The sequence below is a fragment of the Pyrgilauda ruficollis genome, unplaced genomic scaffold (assembly GCF_017590135.1).
Source record: "Pyrgilauda ruficollis isolate IOZ18807 unplaced genomic scaffold, ASM1759013v1 scaffold13, whole genome shotgun sequence".
Lineage (NCBI taxonomy): Eukaryota > Metazoa > Chordata > Aves > Passeriformes > Passeridae > Pyrgilauda > Pyrgilauda ruficollis.
Window position 1 is genome coordinate 13,612,529 of NW_024511432.1, and position 19,966 is coordinate 13,632,494.

Sequence of the window (19,966 nt, forward strand, 5' to 3'; positions counted from 1 at the left end):
TAAAGCTCTTCTCACCCATCACAATTTCATTTTTAACCTCTTTCTTGAGGCATTTTGTTTTCTCTTGCACTTGATCTGCATATTCCTAAATAAAATACCAAATGCAAAGCAGAAGTCGGAAGTCAGATGCTCATTTTAAAATCCTGCACTTATACCTTCATGGCTGTCTAATAGGAAAAAAAAATTATCTTAATGCAGCTAGGTTGGTGATTTGGTTAGCGCTAATAGTTACCATGCCAATATACATACCAGTGTATGGATGAAAAGAACATTATTCTAGTTCATTGATTCTCTAAATTCTTTATAATGTGAAATCACATTGGTATGCCAGTCCTGGAGGTTCTGAAATGCAAGCTGAACTTTATTTTAATAAATTTGGGATATTGAGATCCTGACTACCCATTCATTTGCAAAGTTTCATGCACATTTTAAGGAGCACATTAAAAAGTCCTTTCTGGTCCATGCTGGCAGATCTGGACATTCCCTGAATTTGTACCTGGCACATCTCACTGCACTTTCAGACCCAGGAGTTGATTTTTACCAGATCAGGGAGGTTGCATCAGATCATCAGATGCCCTGCCTGTATTTTAAGAGTGAGTGGAAAGAACCCTGCAGACTCTGCAGTCTCTTGCTTTTACTCCCTCCCGTGTCCCAGATAACAGTTATTGCGTTCAGAGCTTTGAGCATTACTATTATAAGTCAATGGTGCATCTTAAAAATACATTGATTGACAATATATGCAATAATCTGCCAGTCTCCTTATGTGTGAATTTCTGGTTTGCAACCAAATACTATATTTAAGCTGTTATAATTTTCAAAAGAGGAATTCTCTGCTGTAGAGGTAAAAAGTTTGGCTGGGTTTAGACTGAGATCATGTATTTGTAAAAAAATGTGGACAGGCACCTGGGAGACTCCAGGGAAGACTTCAGCCAGCCAGGTTCCCTTTCCTCACTAAGTGAGGGACTCCTGGGATGGTACAGTCAACCAGTAAAACTGCTATGATTTTATTGCTGGAATTTGAGCTGAGCCCATAAACATTGACACACAAATGACCTTAAAATCAGACACAAGTGTGAGCCAAAAGAGGAGGAAAAAACCAAAGCCCTGATCCCATTCACTTGGTCCACTTAGCAGCATTTGCTGTAGAATGAACAGAACATTCCAACACATTTTTGAGACACAGTACTGGCCTTTAACATTACAGAGAAAGATGGAAAAATGGAAAGAAAGACAGAAAGGCAAAGAGAACCAAAGATTCAATTACTTGCTTACTGGAAAACAGTGGACTTTTTTAAAAAAAGAAAGGAAACTGTACAATTGACATTGGGATGGTAGTTCTCACTGAGGATGCTGAAGTGCTGCAATGGTGGATTTGGTTCCCATGTAACCACCACTGGACTCAGAATTCACCTGATTGGCAAAAGGCATCACTTACATCCATAGCAATATAGGTGTTTGGAGATGCAAATTGTTTTCAGAGGTTTTGATGGGATGACCTGTCAACACCAGCAGAAGTCTGTCATTATCATATAAACGCTCCAGATTGTTTGCTTTTCTTTGGCTGTGTTTATTCACCTCCTCTCCCCCTCTCTACCTGCAGCAGGCAGGGCCAGAAGAGGACTCACTTCAAAAGCACAAAGTTGGAGTCACCGGTCTCAGGTTCCTTCTCCTGTCATTTGGAAATGCTGGGTAGCTGGAAAGGGATGCTCTGAGCAGTGGAACACCCTCGGGTGCAGACTCTGCTCAATGCATTCAGGAGGAAGGCAGGAGAGCAGTGGTGCCTGCCTTGGTCTGAACTCACAGCAAAACACCTATTTGCTTTGCCACGCACTGCTGCTAACCCCCCTCTCCACAGCCAGCCTCACCTGATGCTTAAAAGGGAGTTATAACGCTCATTTATCTCTTCTGGGGGAAAAAACTCTGTTAATGCAGCCTTTGAATAAGTGCTACCCTGCTCTTTAAATGCTAAAGTTCACTAAAACTCCAGTGATTTATGTGCAGCTTTTGACTGCCAGCACCTGGCAGATGAAGAAACCTACTCAAGCTTCAGTCATAAACAGATAGCATACAATTTAATTTTAATGTGCTCGTTAGTCGTAGCACATTTCAGACATAATTGTGAACGCAACACAAAATTATAGCAAAAAGACAATTTTAATGCTGCTGTAGAAAAAAAGGTTATATGAAGAGTCATATAATGGTGCTTCATTGTCAACAACAAAACAGGGCACAGAGTGCATTACAGTGTCTGTGCTGTTTACATGCCAATATTTTATACATAGATTCTCATATGGTGTCAGCTGTCAGTTACTTCTGCAAATTAACTGCCAAAAATGGAGACGAACAGAATCACTTAGTGTGCTGGTAACCACGGGTTACCTTTCATATGCCTAAAGATAAAGCTGCAGTATGGAATCTTGGGAGAATAATTAGGCAGAACAAAACAGAAAGTTACCAATTGAAATAAAAAGGCATTCTACAATAGGAAATAACAACCAAGAGCGCTTATAAATAAGTAAAAGAGGTTATATCACAGAATGCCTCATAACTTTTTTAAGCAAAGTATTACAGTACAAACATTTTAAAGGCTTTATCAATGTTTAGGAAATACAGTACAAGTTTTTCAAATAGATTTAACCCTTTGAGCACTGAGTTTATTTTGAATTTTCTCTTTTTATTTTATTTTTATTTTTTTTACTAATAAATACCTTTAAAAGTCATGTTGTGCAAAACAGTTAGAATGTATGCCAGGAATGCAGTCCGTGGCTTCTGTTTCTTCAGACAGTTTAAAAAAAAAAAACAAAAACAAAAGCAAAAAAACCAAACAAATGATTGCAACACTAATAAATATGTATAATTTAAACATGAACCTCTCTTAATATAGATGTACTGTATAGCAAAACAAAGCAAAACATACTTTGCTTTAAGAATAATGTTTCTGAATACTTTATAAATGTTATCTGTGGTATCTTTTATCACATAATTTACAATGTTTGATTGTTAAAGGAAAAACCATTAGATCTAAAAAAAAATGAAATATACACTATATATAGGTACAGTTTATACCTGGGTCTTATCAGGTACAAACCCCGCTGCTGCTGCTAAAAATGCTGAAAAAAAAGAAAATGGCATTAACCACAATCACATTTTTCATAAGAGATTTTGAAATCTATACAATATATACATCTATGTTTCAATGTGAAAATTATATTTTTAAATTTCAAGGTGTGAGACACCTCTGCATAAATGGAGGTTCATATTAGTAATCAGAACTAAGCTAGTAAGGGTCTAAAAAAAAAGCATATCCTTACATTTTTACCAAATTAATGCAAAAGTGCTTCAAAGTACTCAGAGGGCTAAAGATTATAGGGTGAGAAATACCAGCACACTTAGGTCACATGAAAAAGTGCACCAGAATTAGTTATAAATGCTTAATTAAACTGTCTGTTAATGCATGCAGCTTGATGCATCAGAGGGATGCACAGCAACTAAATCCAATTTACACAAAGTTCCAAACACTTACCACTGCATTTTAACCTTCATATTTTACCAGTAACAACAGCTGATTATGCACCTCTATTTAAACACTGTACAGTTATACAAAACAGTTCAGCCCAGAGCGACTCTGGAGTTAAAATAGGAACATGTGCCAAGAACTAAACAGTAGCTTTAAGGCGTCTTTGACAGTTTTCCTCAAAGCAAATTACAGTTATTTTAATCAAAAGCAAATGCTACTGCTTCTCTAACTCCGAAACGTACAGAAGATGATCCTCTGGTGACTTCCCATGTGTTTTACTAAGATGAAGTTTAACAGCATGCTTGCTTGCAAAAGTCCTGTTACAAAGTTTGCACTGATAAGAAGTTCCGATATCTTCCTCTGGAGAGGACGTCACCAGTTTTTCAGACGGTGACTTTGCTTGTGCTATCTGATTGTTAATCTGTTCACTGGACAGTTTGGACAAGTCTCTTAACCTGAAACCCAGATGAGATTCAAGATGACTGATATAAGTTGAAGGAGTTCTGATCTGTGAAGCACAGTCATTACAAAAGAACACTGGGTGCCCAGTGTCCAAATTTTTAAGGAACTTAGTTCCCCCCGTCCTTCGGAGCTGGTATTTCACATTGGCCAGCCAGTGGCTAATTGTGGTCATTGAGAGTCCCGTAAACCTGGAAATGTGCATTCTTTCTTGAGGGCTCAAGTCTGACATGATGTATTTCCCCTCTGAAGTCTGCCGTAAGCTGGCTGCAAACTGGGCCTGCAATATGAGCAAGTGCTGAGGGTTCCAGTTAGACTGACGTCCCTTCCTTTTCTGAGCTGGTGTACTCTCTTCTGGTTCCTCTATTGTGGTACCATCAATGTCAGATTTCTCAGATATGCTGGAAGGTGTGGAAGATTTTGATGTGTGACTTTCTGTCAGGTTCTTCAGCATATCAGATATATCTGACAAGGCATTCTCGCGTAGCGGCGAGTTTGACATGAATGACACGACTGCAGATGTCTTTGCTGTTGTCACTGTAGATGAAGAAGATGCAGAAGATGTCGATGTGGATGACAAAAGCGCTGAACCCAAAGAGCAGCTTTTGTCACTCTTGCCTTTCGTCAAATCTATGGGTTGGTCATTGTTGACATGATAAAAATAACGGTCTAAGTGGTCTGATTTTTTGGACTGTAGAGGTGGGGTGGCCACTGCAGCCTTTTCTGCCAAACTGTTGCTCATTTTAAAAAGCATGCTCATTGGATCCAGAGCGGGCAAAGATGGCTTTGCTGCCTTGCCAAGGTGAATGTTCATGACAGATTGCAGTGCACTTAATGGATTTACAAATGGCTGTTCAGGAGGGTGGTCAGTGATGATGGCTGTGCTGCTACTTAAAGAACCTACAATGGATTTTACAGGCTCTTTCCCGTTTTCCACAGGTTCTACAGTTGGGCTGTCTTTGCAACCATCTCTCTGAGGAACTGGGCTGTTCTGCTGGCTTTTAAAGCCACCATCACTGGGGGGCTCCATCTTAAGGGGTTCACTGACTTCACTGCTGCACGGCGAAGGCGTTGCACGCTTCAGTGGAGAGAGCTTTCCTTCGGGCTCTTTCATCTTCTCCTCCACTTTAGCCACCTTCTCAGTGACCTTCTTTACCAATTCTTCCATGGCATGAAAGTTTGTTTTTGGCACAGGTGAGGTCTGACTGCTGGGTGGAGACACTAAGGGCTGGTTTTTAGTTGGTGACACTAGTTCATTGTTTCCAAACATAGGTTTTAAGGGCGTACTCTTTCCAGATGAGCCCAACGACAGCTTCATCATATTAGGCAGCTGGTAGGCAGCATGAATGCTGGGGTAGCCACCCCAGCTCGGTGTGCCATTCTGGGCTTTGTTTATAGCTGATGTAACCGTGTTTTCTAAAGACTTCAATATATCTAATCCCCCCTTAGGGCTCTCTTCTAGGTCATTTTCAGTCAAGTAATGGTATTTTGAGGAGATATCATACTTCTCCTCATCCTCGCTTGACTTCTCTTTGTCTTTCATTTTGTCATCAGCAATGACTCTTTCCTTATCTACTTCTTTTTTAATCTCAACATTTAATTTAGGGGAAACACTAGAAGGTGTGTTGGAAGGAGATGTAAAGGTGGTGGCAGCTAGTGGCACAGACTGGACCTTCTCATCTACTAATGACGTTATTGTCGGTGTGGCTGGGGCTTCTATAATTGGTTTCCCTTTTTTCATGGCAGAGTTAGTGACTTTAATAAAATGTCCCGTCACCATCATGTGAGCTGTGAGCTCCTGCAGGGTGTCATGTGAACTTCCACACTCCATGCACTTCAGAATTTGAGATTTCCTCGCCTCAAAGTGCCAGGCATAGCTGGCACCGTTCTGGTGACCGTAGCGGTTATTTGGCGTAATGTAGGGATTGGAATTCTTTTGAAGTGCATCGTTACTATCTGAGATTGTGGCTTTTGGTGTCCCAGCCGTGGAGTCTGGAGAACTTGGAAGTTCAAGCTCCAGCGATGCTTTCTTTCTAGTAGCTGGGATAATTTTTGCTGCTACAGGTGTAACAGGTTCCTTCAGAGGCACTTTTTGGTAGTGTTTTGTTTTGATCATATGAACACTCAAATCCTGAAGAGATTCAAATGAATGACCACAGTACATACACTTTAGCACTTTCTGGGCATCTTCTTTCCCTTCCATTTCAAGCAAAGAACGTTTGCGAGGTTTGGACCATCTTTTGGGGTTATTGTTATCTGTTTCGTGGTTGTCATCTCGATAATGTCCTGTTTCATTCATGTGCACTGTTAATTCTACTAAAGTATCGTAGGCAGCACTGCAGTCTTTACAGCGGAATTTACTGGCTCCAGTGAATATAGAGCCATAGAGCTTACTGCTCTGTCTGTACAGCTGGACTGTGCTAAAAAGGCTTGGTTCTGGCAGAATTCTGCTCTGAGAAACCTGCTGCAGTGTTTTGGCCATCGCAGTCTGGTGCCAGTCAAAGCTGCCACTTCCACAACTGCTGCTGCTGCTGCTGCTACTGCTGCTGCTGCCGTTGTTTTTTTCTGAAATTGGCTGGTGTAGGTTCAGATTGAGATTGGACCAGTAGGAATTGGAGAGGAAGTTATTATACACGGCCTTCATTTGTTCTAAACTATCAGACACCGTGGAGTCTTCCAGTGGTATGGAAACCTCCTTGCTCTCTTCCTCATTTTTAATGGAGCTGCTCTCAAAGTCTGCCATGCGGTCACTTGTCTCACTGATGTGGGACTCACTGTCCATTTCATGGCTAGAGAACTCAGCTGCTGGAGAGTTTTGGTAGCTTTGGCAGTTCTTACTGAAGTCTTTCTCTGGACATGCATATTTTGCTGAAGGCTCCCCATCAACTGCGTTTTCATCAGGTTCCACATCTTCTTCCACCAGCGCTGCTGCTTTTAGTTCGTCTGAAACATAGGCTATTATGAAGAGAAGAAAATACAAGTTAGTTTCTGCTCATCATACTTTTGCTTTAGCCAAAGAAGTGTACTTATTTGTAAAATTAAACAGTTAAAATTTAGTGTTTCTTCAGAGCAAGAAAAAAAATCTGCTCTTCAAACATAATTTGCCACCTTATTCTTCTCAAGGGGCAACAGCTTGAAATTAAAACTAAATTTGAAATTAATGAAGCACATTCTGGAGGTGGCATTCATTTCTAAAGTAATAAATTACTTGTATCAACCTCAGAGACAGCAGTTCCTGTCTGTCAATTAATATGTCTTATGCTTCTCCTACCCCTAATGCATTTCTTAACAGACAGATTCACAATTTAAATTAAGCAAGCATTTTTTGCTCATTACAGTTTTGAGACTCGATCTTTAATAAATATAGAGCACAACAGACATCAAGAATTTCTACAAAGTAAAAAAATTGCCAGTTAAAATAAATTTTACAAATCAGATTTTTTAAATTTATCATTATTAGTCATGTCACATTTTAGAAGAGATGGTTAAATGCAAGTGATGTAACCTTTGGAAACAACTCATTCAAAGCAATTTGAGGATATTCTTTATGGGTGTAACAAATGTCCCATTCCCATTTAAACACAACTTCCTCAACAAGAAAGCCCATACAGAACTATGTCAGGAGCTAGTTCAATGAAATTGGTATGCTGCACTCATTCTTGCTGTATAAATATATACAAGACCTTCCAGTGGACCTTACAAATGTCAAAGTGTTTGCTCTTTATACTACTTTGTCAATATTTACTCAGCATAAGCTACACGGACACCCAACAGGGATCCTGTCTTTTTTTCCCCCTCAAGTAATGCAACTGGTGATGTAAATCTAAGATACTCCTCTTGAATAGGACAGTTGGCAACTGACAGTAAACAATTTTTTTTTTTCCATGGTGCTTCTGTTTTTACATATACTAAGTCTACCTAAGTTTTTCCTTTATGCAAGAAAATTAAGGAAACATTAAAAAAGGACTCATTAACTAATCAAAATTATCTATTTCTATATGATCCATTAATTTGCAGGAAAGCAAAAAAAGAATATGACTCTCTTCAGAATTTAAAATCTCACATAAAGATAATTATAAACTGAAAAAAGTCACATTTTCAGTAACTCTGTGGTTAAAGATACCTGACATTTGACCTTCTCTGCAACACATCTGGAAAATGTAGGGCATTTGTATCTTGAACAACCTATAGCTTCTTTCTTCAGGCAATAGTGCAGAGAAGATAGCCATTTACACCCCAAAAAACCCTACTTTAACCAACAGACTGAAACATGTAGAACACTAAAGTAGGTATCACACACACAGTACTAAACCTTGCAAACTTCTTTCAGGGAAAATATGTTTAAATGTTATCAGAAAACCACAAGAGACAAAACAACTGTTAAAGTGACAATGAAATCAGGCTTTTAGTTTCACATGGAGTATTTCTTCGTTCAGTTAGGTAATACAAAATATTCACTACTGTTCTTTCACATGGATGAATGGTAGCAAATCTTCCTCCAAGCATGTAAAGTTATAATGTGATCCTCAGAACACAAGTTAAACCTTTGAAAGCACAAACATATCACATAAGAGCAACAGATAATAATGATCGATTATCTCGGTTCAAATAATTTCAGTGCAGAAATTTCAAGCAGCAAGGGCCCTGTTTTCAAAATTTGGGAGCACAGAGTTTGAAAGAATAATGTTAAAAACATTTATCATATGATGCTTCAAATGTGCTGGTACAAAGATCAGACTTTGGAAACAAGTACACCACTCTAATGAAATAGAGCTGTACTGTTTTGCTCTATTTTATGCTTTTTCAAAATATTTGGGGAAAAAAGCATTATTATTTTATGTATATCAAAGACTCAACAACTTGAAATAAGGTTCAGCTCTGTCCTGCAAATACTTGCAACAAAAACAAATACGTAGAATCGAAAAGGGTGGATTTTCAGAACTTTAGCACAGGAGACCAAAGCAGTTCAAATTACTCTCTGAAGCTGAAAAATTTTGGATAACTACTGATAATGTGCAGACAATTGATTGTTAACAGCCTCTCTCTCAACCACACCAAATCCCACTGAATAAGGAATTATGGAAGGAAGGAATCATGGCATGAAAGCTCTGATTTGGAAGCAAATATACCCTCTTCCTATTCCACCCTTGTGGAAACAGATTTTCTTTTGCAACTCCTGTTTCTTTGCCTCTGATTTGAAACTGGATAACAATTTCCTTTTTGCACGGCAAAGAACACCCGAAGTTATCACCACACTACCTGCCTAGAGACCTCACTGACACCTGCAGGCTGGGGGGCACAGCAAGGCTCTCCGAGTGCGCCTGTCTGTAGTTTTCTCTGGCTGCTGAGCACCTGTCTGAGTGTGTGCCACCCATCCCCACCACCACATCACATTCCAAACCCAAGGGCTCCATCCCTGCACACCATGGAAAGCCCTCCTCGGACGCAACCAACACAACCAGAGGGCACAGAACCAACTCCCTAATTAGTGTGTTATTCTTTACATTTTTATTTCTCTTACTGCTGAAGTCTTATGAATTTTGTTTGAACTGAAAGACTTGTCACATTCACAGCTTTTTTAGAGAGTGACTTTTACATTAGGGAAAACCTCCAGCATGCAGCTCATTTAAATGTAAATCTATTTACCTTTCATGCTTTCTTTGCCCTTTTCACCAACTATCAAGCATATTTGCGTGTTAACCAGGAGCTGCCTCCTCTATAGCTGTTCCCCTTCCTAAGCTCAAGTTGTGAAGCCAACTTGTGACATCAGTCTTGATCCAGAAATACAGGAAATGAGGCACAAACGACAGCGTGGAATTTAACCCAGCAATCTGCAGCTTCGAAAAAGTGACAGTTCCCAGGGCTCCTTCTGCTCCTTCCCCTGCACAGAGGAGAGAAGGGATGAAACCTGGTCTCGTGGAAGGGTCCCTGCCTCACCACACCTTGCTCAGGGCCAAGAAATGGTCAGTATGAGCACAGATGAAGGTAACAGCCTCACTGCACCAGAAATAAGGACAAGGAGGCCCACAGCAAAGAAGTTTCTTTTTTGGTGAAGTACCTACAGGAAAAGTGAAGAGACTGTGAAAGGAGAGAATAAAATCAGGAGGAGATGGTAAAAGGGTTTTCCACTGTGATTCACTGCCTGGAGGACAGACTGTTTATAAGAAGCACTGTCACCAGCTCATCCTTACTCAGCCATTACTCTATCATGCAAAAAAAAAAAAAAAAAAAGACAAAAAAGACTCGTAGTTCGATATTTTTCAAGTGTAGAATAAATGTTTGAACAGCAGGGCATCTGTAAAACTGTTCTTCAATGCCTCAACAGCAAAGTCTGAGGGGAAAAGAGACAACTTTAAAGGCAATTCTAGTGGCAGAAGTTAATAAAAGTGGAAATGAAAGAAATTAGGCAGTTCTGGATTTTGTTTTTCCAGAGAAAAAGGACCAAAAAAAATCACAGTTCTCAAAAAAGTGTTTAGTATACATCTCACAGGGCACCATAACCCACAGGAAATTGCCTGCAAATTGAGCAGTGGTGTCACTGTGACACAAAAGGTGGAAAGCTGTTGCCTGGCATGGCACTCAAGTTTCTGGAGAAGAGGATATCAAAGGGGGTCAGAAACACCTTGCAGGTACAGCCATAGAGAGGTTGAGAAGAGACAGTTCCCTCATTAATATTTGTTGTAATTATTAACTGAAGTGCTCAGTAACAATGAAATTAACACATTTGATACCAATATATAACAGTAAGCTGTGGTATAATGCAATTCATTTCCACACAAGAGGGAATTACCTTCATAACTGAGCTATGGATCATTTCTTTGCCAGTGGAAATAAATTGTGATCCATCACTGTCCAAAATGATCTACATATTGCATAGACAGTAATAAACTCATATACCTGGCTCTGCACAGGCACCAGGGACCTGCTGCACGAGAGCAGAGAGGCACCAGCAGCCCACGGTGTCTCCAGAGGCACAGGAAGCCCCCGGGGAGCCCGAGCAGCTGTGCCTGCTGATGTCCTGGGCTCTCCAGCACCACGGCTGCCACCTCCAGCCCGACTGCCAGAGCTGCTCCTCAGCAGAAGCAGCAGAAACACGGAGTGCGTGGCACAGAATTCACACGATTCACAGAATCACTGGGTCGGAAGAGACCTTAAGGGTCCAGCCCAGCACCAGCACCCCAACTAAACCCCAGCACCCAGTGCCACATCCAGGCTTTGTTAAACACACCCAGGGATGGTGACTGCACCACCTCCCCGGGCAGCCATTCCAGAATTTTATCACTCTTTCTGTGAAAAACTTTTTCCTGATATCCAACCTATATTTCCCTTGGTGCAGCTTGAGACTGTGCCCTCTGGTTCTGTCAGCTGCTGCCTGGAGACAGAGCCCAACCCCAGCTGAGCACAGGCACCTTTCAGGAGCTGTAGAGAGTGGTAAGGTCACCCCTGAGTCTCCTTTTCTCCAGGCTTGTCACCCCCTCCATGGCAACACCCCCACAGTGTTGGACAGACACCTCCTTGAGATTGTTTGGAAATACAAGACCACGACACTAAAGGTGTATTTTGCTGTTCTCCAAAACCCAATTATATGCACCATTTTTTCCTTCATTTCCTGAAAAATAAAACTGAAACCATATATTTTGGCTTGGATGTATCCAAATATTTCATCCAAATATTTCATTTCAATACTTTTGAAATTTCTTGTTTTAATTATGTTTTTTTCTTGCCAAATTTTTTTTCTTTTGTTTTAATTAGCTCACTGGGGGTATATTTAATCTAGTATATATGCTGTTTGCTTGAAAAGGAACAAAACATTCCAATATCCTTCTCACATGAAAATCACTCAGCGACAAAAGTTTATCAAAACCACTCAGTTTCTTGGAAGTATTTTTGCTTTAACCAAATGGCTTTGTATTAAAAAAAAATTAGATCATCTTTGTTATGCATCATTCAAAATCATCAGTTAATACTAAGAGTCTTCTTCCAAACCATTTAATTTTGAGTTCATTTGGAAAAGAAACTTCTCAATCCTTAAAGAACCTGAGCCCATCTACATTTCACACTGGAATAAAAAATAACAGCAGAAATGCTCCTAATGCTTACAGGATCAATATTATATTCCCAGTAAAAAAGAAACAGAGGAAAAGGATCATATTAGGTTATAAAGTGGAGCAGTGAGTAGGATTCTGCCAGAGGAAGTCCCTCTGTACTCTGACCCTCACTCCCTATTCCATGGCACTGCACAAGAGGTGGCTCCTGTCACTGCCCCTGCTGCTGGCAGTGCACAGCCTTTTCCTAAATACTTGTCCCATTCTGTTTTAAATCAGACACCAGCCACCTGAGAAATTAACAGAATTTTTTTTTAATATTTAAATAATCTTTGAAAAAACCTCAGAGTTCCCAGTTTTGGTGGGACCATTGGAAGTTAAGAGGCAGCTCAGTCCCAACGCCAGTGCAGAGAAAGCCAACAGAGAAACAGCAGCATGGAGATGATCTGACTGTGCCAATGAACCTTATTCACAAAATTAATGAGCAGAGGCAAGAGAAAAGCAGCTCGGTGGATGGAGTCAATCAAAGACCTGATGCAAATGAAGGCATATAAAAGAGTTATATTAGTCTGTTAGAAAACTCCCACTCCACAGGCCTTCCACTCACAGCAAGAAAGGCAAACATTTCACCCACAACAAGAGCTATTTCTATACTGAGACTAACTGATAATTCCCATGTAACTGAAATTGTATTTGAGACTTCTCTCCTTGGCAGAGATGCTCACATATTCCTCATTAGGCAGTCAGGATGGGAGGCAGGAGTGACTGCCCTGCTTACAAGAGTGGCAAATGACAACAGTCTCTAAACGGGCATGGCAATACTGATTACCCAGCACCTTGACAGGGACATTATTCCTGTTAGAAAGGTCAAAGGTTCCGTTTCATAGAGGCAAGACTGTCTATTATGGGAGAGAAATGTTATTTCCAAGTGAAGAGGTCAGCACTTCTCTCTCACGTCGGCTCAAGTCCCTGGTACCTCGCACCGGAGCGCGAGCCCACTGCAAGACGGATTGTTCTGCCCACTGGCAAGGTCAAGAATATTAATTTTGAACATGTTAATTTGATGTGATGTGCATGATTAATGCTTGTTTAGCTGGATTTTTTTGTATGTTGATAAATCTGCAGCCTTTTCATGCCATAGAGAGTGTAGGATTAAGTCACTGGGAAGTGGTGTGGATGGACGTGACATAGGATGCCAATCAAACGGGTGGCTGTCATTAGGCACTGAAAACTTTGAAGTGTACTTTGTTTGTTCCTCCATGAAAATACTGCAGCTGTCTGCCACAGAGAGCTCAGAAATAGGCCAGAGGAAGCTAGCCAGCTGCTCTGATTCAGCATCCTGGACTGGTATTACATTTGGAAAGACTTCAGAGAGGCCAAATCAACTGTAAGTGCTAAGAGTTGAGAATTACATGGAGAAGGACACACAGTAAAGAGATGATAACAAGGAATTAGTTTATGTGTAAGGAATTAGTTTATGTGTTATTACAGTGTGGGCTACCTAAGCACGCTGTAATTTTACGTCAGACACCTTTTCCTCAGGTCACTGTATTCCAAACTCCCCTGGGTTTTGGTAGTTTAAAGGAAGTACAGGATTCAGGTCTCTCTGAGTTCACTTTAGACTTTACAGAGCCACAAGAAATGTGTCATAAAGACCACTCACAAATGAAGAGAGAAAACAGTCAAAAACTGCCATGAAATCTGATAAGGGAGGCATTCTTTTTTTCTGAAACCAAACACTATTTAGATGTTTCGTAAATGACCAAGTGAAAACCTCATATTTATGTATTATCTCCTTCACTAAATATAGATCTAAAAAACCAGCATATCCTACTATGAGATGATGGCTTAGAAACAACTTGGAACCATTGGACAGCATCATTTAACTGAGGTGTTCAAGAGCTTCAATGAGTGCTTTATTTTTCACATCAGCCCTGTGGAAGAAACATTCTTATCCACAGTTTACAGCTGAAAACCTGGAAAGAAGTTAAAAGTTAATTGTCTGGTGCTAGACAAGAAGACAAGTGAAGGAGCCTGTTACTCCTGTAGGTTAATATATATAATTCAGCTATTTACACAAAACATGGGAAGATGATTTAGGTTTGCTCTGTCCCTATGTTTCCTCACAGTGTGTTTATGTGAGTACAATATACATGTATAATTGAAAATAATTGCCAGTTTTCAGCTGAAACAATTATTTCACCCAGTGAAATGCCCACAGGTGCAGGTACTCAGCACAACCCAGAGCCTGTGGTTACAGATCTCCTCAGAGCCAAGCTGCTGGGATCCAGTGAATGCTGAACCTCAGGCTGCCAGCAAACTTCTTTTCACAGTGGGGAAAATAGGGAAGGTTTCTGGAGTATTGTCACAACTCTCCTGTGAAGAGCTCTCTGCTCCCAGCACACAGCAGGACTCACACTGTGGCACCCACTCTGCCCCACCTGTGCTGGGGATGGAACATGATGGATCATGCTTCCCTCCTCCAAAACTGCACCCTGCCTTGATTTCTCCCTGGGGCCTGAACTCCCTGAATTCAACGTGCTCAGCAGGATTTTCTAAAACCTGCTCAAATTACTCACCCTTGAAACCAGCACCACTGTTTTCTGATGTGGAGAGAAGCACTGATCCCAACACACTGCAGTGTGCCCTTCTATGGGTAGGGTTACACAAGGATTAGTCTGAAATCTGTCTCACTTGAAGAGTTCACCTGCCACCTTCTACAAGAGCTTTTTGACAAAAAGGGATCCATACATTAAAAAGCCTTGGTTGAGAACCAAGGTCCAAGCTACTCTTCATGAACAAAATCATATCAATTTCTAGAGACTTTCTTCAGGTGTCATTCTTGTACAGCCAGGAGTGAATGACGTACTTTTGAGAAACTTTACAAGAACAAGAGTACACAGCCTTTCTGGCCAGGAAGTTTTAAGAGGTTTGACCTAAATTTGCAGTCTCACACACACACACTACAGTAACTGGCTGCCTGAAGCACCACAGCTGGGGAACCGTTGATGTTCCACTGTGTGTGCCCATAGCTGTTACCAGCAGCAAGGCAGGGTTGACAGGAATCCAGTGGAAAGGCTGAGAAAGGTTATGGACTGTCACAATGACAGAAGGACCTTCCTTGCTATGGGATTTTGTGGAATCTATCTCCTTTCCCCTTTGCACTCTGGGGGAATAGAGATTTGAACAGCTCCTCTGGGTATATGCCTGGAATTTCTGGCTGATTCTGCTGAAAAAGGAGAAAAAAACCTTCTTGGTCTCCCTGCCACCACATAACCAGCCTTTCACAAGCACCACTAGAACCAGACCAAGTAGGCAAATGAGCAACAAAGACTGGGAGAACACAATGGGAATTCTCAACTGCTCCTCAGTTTGATTCAGTCCAGGGTCTCATGATCCCATTCCATCAATATCCCTGTAGTACCCCACTCTTCCTCCCCTCCCCACCCATTCACCTTCCCCAGGAAAGGCTTCTCTTCCTCCAGCTGCACCCAAGTTACAAATGAGCACCATGCCAAGGAGCATGAAGTTCCTCACTGTCCATGGGGCAGTTAAGGGTCAGCTACCCAGCCTCAAAGGGGAAACACTACTAAGGACTGGGGAACCAGGCACAGACTGGTGAAGTATCAGCTCACAGGCAGCCCCAGAGCTTCAAAAATTTCACATAAACATCACAAGATCAATGACCAAGAGCATTACTAACAGGAAAAAACCCCATCTATATTTGCTGTATAAATTATTCAACGTGAATAAATGTGATCCACTCTTAAGTTAGACAAAAGTGGCTTTTCCTTGGTTTCCAAGGCAGTTGCTTGGTGAAAAGTACTACAGATTTGCTAGAGGGTCCCACTCCATGCAAGCAGACATGACAGTGGGAGTCAGTAAAATACGAGTTCAGCAGCAGGGAAAAAAGCTTTGTGTTACACTTGACCCTAATTGTTCTTTGGATTCTGTAGAATTTTTCTAAGCAGAGAATTACTATTTCCTCAAATGGACAAAAATATTTACCAGAATGTTCCAAGAAAAAAAAAAAAAAAAAAAGTTTGTTTTGGGGGTTGTTTTCTTTTTTAGTTAAAAGTCACTGTCAACATCCTGGCAAGATGAAGCCAAATTCTCTGTATGAATTGGTACCAAAATACAGAGTGACACAATCTCTGCTTGATACCAGACATTTGGGTGGCATCTTTTAATCACTGAAAAGCACACAGGGCATTCCACAAACTAATGCAAGATTCACAGCCAACTCTGGGATAAGCAGCCATGAGCATAGAAGTTCTCAATATGGCTCTAATAGCTCGTAATTATTATAATCCTTCACTGAGCAAACAGATGTTGTAAGGGAACTTCAGTTTCTTCAAATGCAGTAATCAAACCATTCTGCTTCTGCCCTGCCTTTTCTCAGTAAATGCTTTGTATAGTGGAGTGGAAATAGCAAATGCAGTGATAAAATGACCATTTAATTGTCACAGAAATCTGTTTCTGAACAAAACTGATGCTGTCATTTCTCTTCATGCACATTTCTCAGTATTCTGATGATGGTTTAGTCATTTTTTACACCAAGAAAAAATCTTGCACCTTAATTTCTGTAATCTTCCCACATATTTGGTTGCTCCTAATTTGTCCACATCTTACAAGTTGTACAGTAACTAGAATCTGTTGCTGTATTTGTGTTTAGCTGTACTAATCATACACACACATCTCTGGAGCTGCCACCTTTGCTGCGAAATTTTTAAAAATCAAGTTTTCACCTGAAACGCTTCAGTACATTACAGTGAGTCATTCTACTTGGTGATTTATTTGTAAATAATCATGCCTACTTAAGACATTCAAAATGTACCAAAAGACCTTCAGGCTGATCCTTCATTTTGTTGCAAACTTGCATCTCCCATTGAAGCCCTTTCTACAGTAGCTTCAATAGCTATTTTGGCTGCAGTGCCTCTTTACAATAAACTCTATACATCTGTATGAATGGTATAGTAGAAATCCAAATGATTTCAATCACAATTTCAGCTATTGTGAACTTGTGCTTATAATGAAGTTCCTCTATTAAGAAAGGAGCTCAGTGTGGGCCAACAAAGCTTTGTGTCCTTTCACAGTTGCTATTCAGCCCTCATTTAAGAAAAACAACTATTGACTGCAATATGAATCTTAGGACTTGAAACAAGCAGAGATTCTCAGGATTACCTCTACAAGATGGCCCCAGCTTTTTTTTTTTTTTTTTGTATGTGAAGCAAAAAGAAGCACTGAATATTCATTTCACTCATTTGCTAACTATACTAATGTACACTGCTGTAAATGAGTCTCTATCTACCAGTACCTATTGAACAGAAGGGTATTTGAATAGGTGGGGTTTGCTATAATACCACACTAAGATAATGTGCTAGAAACAAATGGTTCACTGATTCCTGAATAGAAAATTTGCTGGAAAACCCTGAGAACTAGGAGACGAGGGGGAGGGGATTAAAATGTCGCTTCAGAGCCACCAACCAAACTCCTGTCATTTTTAAAAGATGTTCCTGTGGCACAGTATGAATAGTTTATAGCCATGATTGTGAACATTCAATGTCATATAAGAAAAGACACTTGTCAAGAGCCTTTCCCTTACCAGCACCCTCATCATGACCTGTGTTAATGAAGTTAATTGAATTTAAGATCAATAATGGTTAATTATTGCAATTTGACATTCTGAGATAAATGGCTTTAAGACAGAGAAATGTGTGTGTATGTGAATTCTCTCCAAAGAAGGTGAACACATTACAGCCTAAGAGGGATCACACAGTCCTTCCATTGATCCTGGTACAATCTGATCGACCTAATCCTCTGATGAATGTGGGCTTTTCACAGCTACAAGTAAATGTTCTACAAGACTACTCTAACCCTTGTCACTGACCAAATCTATATGAGCTGTACACTAGAAATCTATTGAGATAGATTAAAGAACTGCTGTAGAAACAAGAGATGCTTCAATAAAGATGAAGGTTTATTATATTGACTATTAATGTTACATGCAGTATGTAATTATGAATGCTTATGGATCATAAGAGTTTCATTTCGGTCAGTCAGATGTAAATGATCATAACTGAACAATAGTATTAAAATAAAAAAGAGATTAAAAATCCAAGAAGCACATTGAATTCGATGACTTAAAAGAGTGAATGCTCAGTGAGAGAGAGATTTTAAAGTCATCCTTGAAATGTGCATGAAAATGCTCAGACAGGTATTTATTTCACTCATCAACCTACTTCATTTAGGGTTTTTTAAGTTTACTTTCACAATAGTTCCTCAACAGGAAGACGTTTTTCAAACGTGTTAGTAATGATATTCTTACATGCATACTGAACAAGTTAAATGACCACTTACAAGATTTATAATGACAAAGTAAATGTCAAGGAAAAAGTATTACTGATTGCAGAGCACTGACAATAAAAAGCAGCTGAAGAGTTCTGTCAAAATGTAAGATTATGCAAAAACACTATTGAGAACACTGCTAATCATCTGCTCTTGTCAATTACTTGAAGGGTATCTGACAGCATATTTACATTAAACACATTTCAGTAGTGAAATCCTTAATGCTGTATCAGAATATTTTCATTATCATTAGAAATCCTTTAAAAGTCCTTTTGCAGCAGAGCATTGTAACAGCAATGATGTAATATCTCTCTCTGTATCGGGTAGAGGTTTCTATTTCATGCTATTATAGCTACATAACATTTGAAATAATATAACCAAAGACTAAATATACATGTAAGATGGCAATCTCTGTGTTCCTGTATTCGACGTAGGTATTTTCAAGTAACAGCTTTGCAGGAGTCTCAAACTAAAGGCAAACTGATGATCTGCCTTTGTCTGGCCATTCTTTTAGCCTTTTACTACTCCTGTGACTGTACTTTGTCATGGCAAAGGACATTATCAAGCAGACATTTTTTTCTAAATGTCTGATTGTGACTTGCAATTCAGCTGCTTTAGGAGGAGACACATTAGCTACCAATGCCTTTCACCTGCTGGAGAAACTTATTTTAGTTATGTCTGTCTTATACTTCATGGAACCCTTCCTCCAAAATAGAGAAATAAATGAAATGTAATGAAAATGAAATGTTGATCCTTTCCATGCTTCAGCAGGCGTTACTAAAAAAGCACACATAACCCTGTTTGATGTGTAAAACAGTAAGCATGCATAAAAATGGACAGAGAGGATGCATGAGCTGCCTTTCAGGAGGAATTCATCTGGGCTTAGAAGAAAAAGAAGGAAAATAAGCCCCGATCACGACTTGCAGGATCAATTTATGGTTTTTCCACCACTTTTGTTGCACACACATACATAAACTCAGTTTGTAAAAATGGGAACAGATTTCCAATCCTCCCAATGCTTCTGAAGAACTACAGATTTTCAAACAAAAACACCACTAAGTAGAACTAAGCTGGCAGAAAGCTCAGGGTCTGGGTGAGGTTCTGTCCTGACTCAGACCATACAGGTAAGGGGCACCACTTGTCACTCCCTCTTCAGCCAAGGCCAAGGGTGAGTTCTGCACTAACCCAGCACATGTGTGAGATCAGTTCAGTGTGTCAGGGGTGTCATTCACACCAGCCATGCACACCCTGCAGTGCTGGAAAGCTGGGAAGGCACCAGCCAGGCCTCCTGTCCTGCCCTCTCAGACCTGAGGAAGGTAGAGACAGCTCTTTGGCCCTGCCCTGCCCCTGCCAGCTTGGCAAACCCCGGTCCCTGTGCCATGCTGGGCACTGGACACACCTGAACCCAGTCCAAGCTGCCAACAGAGATTCCTGCCTCCCTTCCCAAACTGCCAGCGTGCCTGGCCAGCTGCACTCAGACACCACCAGCAGGCACTGGGAAATGGTTTTTCCTTGTGCCTAGGGTCCAGCCCCTCTCTGCTCTGTCAATGTCCACGGAAAGCCTTCCACTCATTTCCAATCCAGCACCTCCAGGTTC

At 40.5% G+C, this 19,966-nt stretch overlaps 1 protein-coding gene across 1 annotated transcript in view; it reads right to left on the reverse strand.

Annotated features, from left to right (window-relative positions):
• Window positions 1–2,136: 2,136 nt before the first annotated feature.
• The window catches only part of TSHZ3 (teashirt zinc finger homeobox 3), a 63,665-nt gene continuing 45,835 nt past the window's right edge, over window positions 2,137–19,966 (reverse strand). The window contains exon 2 of the mRNA XM_041459005.1: window positions 2,137–6,931. Coding sequence (XP_041314939.1) covers window positions 3,732–6,931 — 3,200 coding nt within the window. The 3' untranslated portion in view covers window positions 2,137–3,731. The remainder of the gene's footprint in view (window positions 6,932–19,966) is intronic.